At 44.3% G+C, this 7,882-nt stretch overlaps 1 protein-coding gene across 1 annotated transcript; it reads right to left on the bottom strand.

Moving 5' to 3' along the window:
• Positions 1–5,359: 5,359 nt before the first annotated feature.
• METTL21A (methyltransferase like 21A) lies at positions 5,360–7,551 on the bottom strand. The gene is made up of 3 exons (XM_010569183.1): positions 7,513–7,551; positions 6,846–6,957; positions 5,360–5,831 (listed from the first exon to the last, which is right to left on the bottom strand). Exons 1-3 carry the CDS (start codon positions 7,549–7,551, stop codon positions 5,434–5,436), a joined length of 549 nt encoding a protein of 182 aa, XP_010567485.1. The 3' UTR covers positions 5,360–5,433.
• Between the last annotated feature and the right edge of the window lie 331 nt (positions 7,552–7,882).

Raw genomic sequence — 7,882 nt, 5'->3', positions numbered from 1 at the left:
TGGGGCTAGTTTGCACAGCACAAATTGAAGACGGTGACCTGTTTGCATTCTGGTACTGCAAGTGCGGTTTGTGACTTGCTGTTTAAGTGGTGAGTTCAGGTCTTGCTTTCACCAGTGAGAGGCAGGAGAAGTTGGCTGTCCTCAGGAGCTGTGTGCAGGCAGAGAAAAGGCCAGGGACAGGCTGTAATGATCCATGGTTGGCACACTTCATAAGCTGACCACTTACTGTACTCACGACTTTGGAGCACTCGGTTCACTCAGTCTCAGCCTTGGCTATGTATTTCTCTAAATTAGGGGATAGCTGAGTGAGACCATGGGGAAGGAAGGCCTTGAGCCTGTTAATTACCTGGAAATGGCCACTCTTAAGAGCTAAGGATGTTTGGATGCTCTCCACAAGTTGTGTTTTATCCAGGTGCCACTCCATTTTTTGTGTGTAATGACATTTATTTATATTGAAACATTAATTTTAAAAAGTTCTAGAACTTCGAGTTTGTATGAGATTTGAAACTGTGCTGCTTATATGGACTTCTAGGGATGGGATGGGGAACAGGGCAAGAAGAGGTGCTAGTTGGCAGCCAACCCCTCCACAGACTTGTCCACAGATTGGTTGTTCACTTAAAAAATGAGTTGTTTCCACTCTGGATTTATAATTTGAAATTGTTTTGGAACAACGTTTTTCAGGGAAGCTTCCAGAGCGAGGGTTCTCCCTTTGTAATGTAAGCTGGAAAGAGTAAGTTCACCTCATCTGCATTTCTGATTCTTTACCCAAACCATGTCAGCACAGAACAGGGTATTTGAGCTTGACTCCCACATACTTGTGGAAGTTAAAAGACTAAATGAAAATCCATTATTAGGGGAAAATAAATTCTTATTTACGTATCCCTAAAAATCTAGAAACATCCCTGTTGTGTTTTGTTTTGTTTTGTTTTTTTTTACTTAATTTTTTGTGCTTTATATGTGTTTTAAAAAAAATTGTACTGGGTTATAATGCATTTTATTAACACTATGTACATATTAGCTGCTTTGTGTTTCAGAATGGTAGTAATTGCTTTGTATATTAAAGTGATTCTTGTGAATTTGTGAATTATTGTCATAAAGAAGTGCTTTTTCTTACTGTAACCTTTGTGGTATAAACTGTCAACTCCCTTTTTACACAAACATTTACGTGCAGTCACATAAACATGCTTTAAAAAACTCTACAAAGTCTCTTTTTTGAGCAGGATGTTCCATTTACACTAATTTAGTGGCAAATGGTAGCTAGATAGGAATATGGGAAAAGGCGTATTTTAAGCAGACTATTCTGTCCTCTCATGATCTGTGGCCTGCTGTAAGTATTCATGAGATAATTTTCCCCAAAAGGAAGGCTTTTTTAATCTTAATTAAATTGAATTAGATTAGTGAGAGGTTCAAGTCCTGAAAAACAAAGTTTCTCTTCCAGTTCTGATATTATTAAACCTGCTTTCCAGTATCCATTCTGGTGGCAATTAGTTCCATTGTTTAATAATGTGTGAAAGACTTCTCCCTTTCACAGCTTAAATATGCTGTCTTTCTCACTTTTAAGCATTCCTGTAAACCACGTATTACTGATGTTAATAACAGCAGAACAGGAGGCAGCAAACACCGCAAGGATCGCAACCCCATTACGTAATCTGCAAGGCTGGATCCAAACACTGGGATGAAAGCCAGAACAAATTCAGCACTGAGGTAAACACACCTCCAGTGAAATCAAGGGGAAGCAGTAAGGTCAGCTCATTATCACTGGGATTTTGTGGTTTTCACAACTGAGCGTTTTCATAATGCCATTCACGTACTTGCTCAGTAAAATCTACATCTCAGTAATGAAGGAGAATCCCAAACAGGGGTTAGTCCCTGAGGTAAAAATGCAGCTTGGCTTGAATTTCACAGTAAAAAGAATCGGGTAACACAGATCCCTGTGCAGTCAGTAGGTCAGCTGGTGAACCTGATTCTTCTGACACTGCTGCACCTTGAAGCTTTTTGTCCATAAGATAGAGAGCTGATTTCATACCTGTGTATTAATATTAATCAAACATGACTTCAGTTGCAACAAAATTTTAGAAGTTTGTTCCCTTGCAGAATGGCATGTTTCAGGGGTGGTTTCACAATCTCACAGCGTGTTCGCGTCTTACCTGGTCACTTCCCTGTGACTTGGATCCTCTCCCTAGGGTGAGTATTTTGTTTCTCAAGAGACTATATATGCATTGCCCCACAAGTCAGGGACCCGTGCCCAAACACATCCTCCCTACAGATGAGTTCACGTCATCTGTTACAAAACAGGACCAACACTGTGGAAACCACCCGAAGGAGAATCACGCTGACTTCTCCAGTGCCGGCATGAACAGGGTGACAAAGTGCTTGGGCAGGGTGTTAGTGTAATTGCCAACCAGCCGCTGAAGCATTACCATGCATCATCTCATACCAGAGCAGAAGCTCACCTGGGACTAGTCAGTCAGGACACTGGAGTTTGCAGGTGTCATCGCAGAGGGCTGCTCTCTGTGTGCTCACTCACCAGGCAGTTACGCCCCTGCTACTTCTGCCCTGCACATCCAGTGTGGCTCAGTCCTGACAATCTCCCTGAAGCCAAGTGTGATGGGAATATAAAAAAGCTGCAAAGCCCAGCCGGGGACAATGGAAGGCACTGCTCCCTGCCTGGTGCGGGTGGGCGTTAGCACAGCCCAGAGGGAACGGGCTGTAGGTTTCAGCTGAGTTACATTCTCGTGGTTGGTGCCTGCCCCTAAACACTGTAGCTTAAAAAGCAACCAGAACTAATGTGCTTGAGGTTGTGGCCTAATCACAGTATTCCTGGGTCTGGTCTCCTGAATTTAAAGGAGTGCGTGCACCCCAGTAGCAGTCAGAGGAGAAGGTGTCCCCTTGAGGGGGTGCCACTTGCTGAGCTGGGGAGGGGCCACCCAGAGCTCAGCTCTGCAGGTCAGAGGCAAGGCACTCACCTGAGCGGCCAGTGTCATCTCACGCTTTTCTCCAGAAGTATTTACTTACGGGCAGTAGCATTGCTTCAGCCTCCAAACATACTCCCTCGGGTTTGCGTACAGCTGCTGTGTGCAACAGCAACAGAGCAAAAGAAGCCGGGCCTGGTCTCTTCCAGCACATGCCTGCTCTGGCACGAAGGCTATGGGCTGTAACAGGAGCAATGGGAAAATACACACTGAAAGCTGCTAAACAATTAGAAAGAGATGCAATTAAACTGATTTGTTGTAAAAGTACAAAACTTTTACTATGGTCAAAGCAAGGCCTGGAGCAAAGCCTCCTTCTTAAAAGTGTGTAGGTTGCTGCACTAGACTTTATTCTGTCCTTACACTTCATTGCATGCTTTTTAAGCATGGTCCTACTATAGCAACAGTGCAAGCTGCTAAGGCTCCCAGTATTGCAAGCTGCAGCCTCTTGTGAGGGCCAAGCACAGCCAGGTAGCAGGCTTTTCCCACAGACTAAGTCACACGCACTCACAAGCCCAAGCACCAGTGTGCTGCTTTCTGCTAGCTCCAGCCCGGAGGGAGCCTAATACACAGTGAGCACAGACGAGCTCGGAGACAAGGAAAGACCAGTGGGGAGGACGAGGAGTGGTCAGAACTTATAGCCAAGCTCCAAAAACTGGAGCCAGAGAGAGTGGGGAGAGCTCGTAATTTTTTTCAGCCATTGCTCACCCAGTTGATAGGACAGAAGCAGCCATGTCTGGCACATTAAAGCTCATATCATGTTCTGTTTTAAATTAAAGGTGCTGTCTTCCTTCCCTCGAAGGGACTTCAACTCTAGTTCCAGACAGCAAATCCCCAGCCAGCTGCGTAAGTGCTGTTTTAGTGACACCATGTGGCTTCTGAGAATACTGTTGTAAACAAGTGTTTCAGAGCAGCAACTCTCAAGCCGAGTCCAGAGCCAAGCAAGGAACTTAGCTGAAAACATGCGAAAGATACACCAGTGATGAAGCACGAGACCTTCGGGCCTCATTAATGACAGCTGTAATGATAAATGTGTCCTTTCCAGATTACAGTCTGCACATCACTTCTGTACCACAGTCCCTCTGCATCTTTTCCAGTTAGGATGTTTGATGGAAACAGAAGTGATGAAGAACTCCTAACATCCATGGCCCTGCTGGTGTTTGCTGTTGCCAGTGCCAAAGACATGCACACACGTAAAGCCTGAACCTGACCTGGGGCTTTTTAAGTTAAGTTTAAAGAAAAAACAAGTTCCACATCCACCAAAAAAAATGCACTATCGCAATGCCTGCATTTAGAAGCGTAGCCATCTTCTGTTAGCCCATTGTTTTCACCAGTTTCAGTCTTCCACCACTAGAAAGAGAAGGAAGTCTGCTGCTGCTGCTGGTGCGAGACGGATTCCAGGCTGCAGCATTTTTCACACAGGATCTTGTGGAATAAACACACAGAGGTGTTTTTACAAGCTCAAGGTATGAAATCAGTTACTCAGAACAGCATCTAACTACCACTGTGCAGAGAAAGCATGCCGAAATCTAGACACTGCCCCAAGGTCCAAGTAATACAAGAATAAGTACTCGCCTAGCTACAAAGCCTTTACAGCAGCACCCTCCTCTCTTAAATAACAGCTCTCGGAGCCAGAGTGAGCCACAAAAAAGGCAGAAAGTACATTATTTAACGGTAGTTTGAGAGTCAAGGGCTGGCACAGGTGCATGTGTATCTGCTCCAAGGAGCCTTGATCTGTACAAGGGGAAGTTATCTTGTTAGGGACAACCCAAGAACCACGACTGCTTCAGTACTGCAGGAATAGCCTCCATGCTTGCAAGTCAGATAAAAACACCACTGATAGTTCTAAGTTGGCTTACTCTGCCATACTAGTTCCCAACACAGGCACCGCCCTTGTTCTTTGTTTCCCCATGGCTCTTCAATTCAGCAGTGACAGCAATAGAACAACTTTATAGCAGCTGCCTTTGTTGGTTTTGCCCTTCAACTGGCTTCTTTTACCGCAACTTTTAAGATGCAGAAGGCCTGAAGAGTTAAAGCATTTAGTGCTGGAGTCTTAGCTTATATTTCATCCACTTTTACTTTTCTAGAGTTTAAGTGATAACGGGGGGAGAAAAACACTCTTAAGTTTCCCACAGAAATTAATTGTGGTTTGATTTTAAACAACAGATCTTTTGATGACATTTTTGCCTGGAGATTTCTGCATCTTAAATCAGTTTCAAAAATTATGTTTGATAAAAAGTCAGCGGAAGACCTTATACAACTCTACTGAGAAATGAAGCAGAGGTTCAATATGCAGAACAGAAGTACAATCTTTGCTGCCTAAGACCAAGTGATCAGACAAGACCATCAGAACAAGAAGCCAGTGAAATAACACAACTGCAATGATATGCTTAGGAACAAGTGTATTGAGTAGAAACAAGGTGAGGACTGAACAGCATCAGTAATTTACTAACAAAGCACAGAGTCAAAAGTCATCCTTGCGACTACCCCTCTGTGCTTTGTAGATATGAACATCCTTACTGGAATCATAGTGGACCTCATATACAGAGAAATGGCCCCTCAGCATCTTCAAGAATTTGTGATCCCGTTCATAGCGGATACGACAGGAAAGAAGAATCACAGTTTGCTCTGAGCAGAGGTGCTCCAGCGTCTGAAGCAGTTCTGCAAAAGTTTCTTCCAGATACACGATGTCTGCACCCAGGATGAAGTCAAATGCTCCTGGAGGGAAGTTACCCAGGTCTTTTCCCCACGTCAGTTCCTTCACCACAGCTCTCAGACGTAGTTCAGAAGGTAAGTTAGCCTGTACGTTTGACTCCAGGAACTCCAGTGCTGCCGCCCTGTCTGTGATGGTAACATGAGCACCTAAGTGATACAGGAGTATATGTCTCAGACATATAATCAATGTCCATAAATATAGCATTTGGAATACAATGCTCTAAGAGGCTCCTTATTTCCTGTTAAACTTTAACAATTCCCCTGAGCTGCCTGATTAAAAACAAACAAAAGAACAAAACAAGCAAAAAGCCCACTATCTACATACAGCCTACCCTTCATCAGTCACTTAAGTTTATAAAGTGTACTCCACATGAAGATTAAGTTGGGTAGGGAACAAAAAGTGTTTTCTGGAGCTGCTTCTTAGTGCATGAAAGTAGAGAAGTTACTTTCCGCCTTTCTATAGGTGACAGAGTAAGTTACAGGGATTGTTACAATTCTGTATTTGTTCAGTATGAGAGAGGCAGCTAGAGAGCCTCTTTCACAGGTCAGACAAAAGTTATGCCTGTGTGATGTTGCACGGCGTGATTGTATTTTGTCAAACTGCTTTGTTTTTATTATTTCAATAGGCACCTTCCACAGCCACTGGAGCTTTGAATTACAAAGTTAACCTGGGACAGTTAGCGCAAATTTAACATAGTACCCAGTCCCTGCCTCAGCCACAGACAGATCACAGGCAAATCACTTCATTTCTCCAGACCTTGCTTTCCCTGTCTGTAAGATAGACTAACAAGGCTTACGCAAGCTCAGAGGGTGGTTTCTGTCTGTAGCTTTTATGAGGACAAGTAGAAAACTAAGCACAGCACTTGCTCCCTGGGGGAGAATAGCTACAGAACTTGATGCTGCTGAGCTGAGTGCCATGGTAACAGGCGTCAGCCTTAACAGGGTCCCACCATAAAGTAAACTGCAGTGGCACCATCGCTACAATAAATAACACAGCAGGCTCTGAAGTGTAACAAGAAAGGAAGATGACTCAGACAGGAAACATCACAGTTCATGTATGTAGCTTTGGTGTTAACTTCTACCAGGCATGTAGATGTTAAAGTGCCAGTTTTACTACAGTTGTAAATTGCTTTAAACAAACAAACAAAAAAAAGCCCTTACCCAATAATGTGGCCACTATTCCCAGCAATCCAGTTCCAGCTCCCAGCTCGATCACAGACCGATCCCTGAGATCAATGCCTTCCGTCTCCAGATAAGCACACAAGACAACAGCCTAAACCAAGAGACAAGGGCAATTAAGCACAGGGCTCATTTCAGTCATACCGAACACTGGATTTCTGATTTACACTGAGAGAGAAGGTTATGGGAAGGATCAGGCACTTCAGGTCTGTAGTAAGACTTTGTTCAGCTCTTCTCCACCTCTTATGTGCACGTGTGGTCTTTTTATGAGTTTTACCTAAGACTCTTATAGGCAAAAGCAAAAAAGAACCACGGAGACTACAACTCAGATGTAGCAACACTGCTTCATGAATCCCCCAAACATAACAAGAGGCAGAAAGAGTTACATTTGGAAAGGAAAAGCTGGGGCGTGTCAAACACCGGTGAAGGAACACAGTATTGCAGAAGTGCAAGATAAGGTTTCACAGTATCTTGCGTGGTATTTCAGAAGGTTTCTGCCCAACACTGGCATGCCATCAGGAAGGACATAGGGAGAGTAAAGTAATAACACTTCTGTTTGTATCTAACGTGTGTTGCATTTTACAGAAATCTTGACAAGGAGCGCTCTCCATAGCAAGTTCTGTCAAAGACGATGTCAGGGAAGACTAACAGCCCTGTGCACCAATTCATTTCCGGAGTTTGCTAACATTGCTACGCTTGTTCTTTAAAGCTAGAGGTAAAAGTGCAATCTGTGTGTGGACAGAGACCCGACCGACGGGAAGCCCTTGGATTCCCACAGTGGTACTGCGACCGACTGCCCTGCAGCCTCGGGCCCGCCACAAACCCCTCTGTTTCAGACGGTTCTTATCCCCAAGATAAGTCTATCAGCAGTCCTTCTCGACGCTACAAGCAGCAGGGTCTGTACTGTACAGGGCGTTAAGCAAACATCACCGGCCACTGTTAAGAAATGGGTGAGAGTTCTGTCAGTTACCCAGTCTACCTGCTGTATTTGGCAGTGGCTGGGAGGGGGTTGTGGGGTA

The sequence above is a fragment of the Haliaeetus leucocephalus genome, unplaced genomic scaffold (assembly GCF_000737465.1).
Source record: "Haliaeetus leucocephalus isolate CR32 unplaced genomic scaffold, Haliaeetus_leucocephalus-4.0 Scaffold1, whole genome shotgun sequence".
Classification (NCBI taxonomy): Eukaryota; Metazoa; Chordata; class Aves; order Accipitriformes; family Accipitridae; genus Haliaeetus; species Haliaeetus leucocephalus.
Note: the sequence above shows the minus strand (reverse complement) of the source record. Positions and strands in the feature narration are given on the sequence as shown.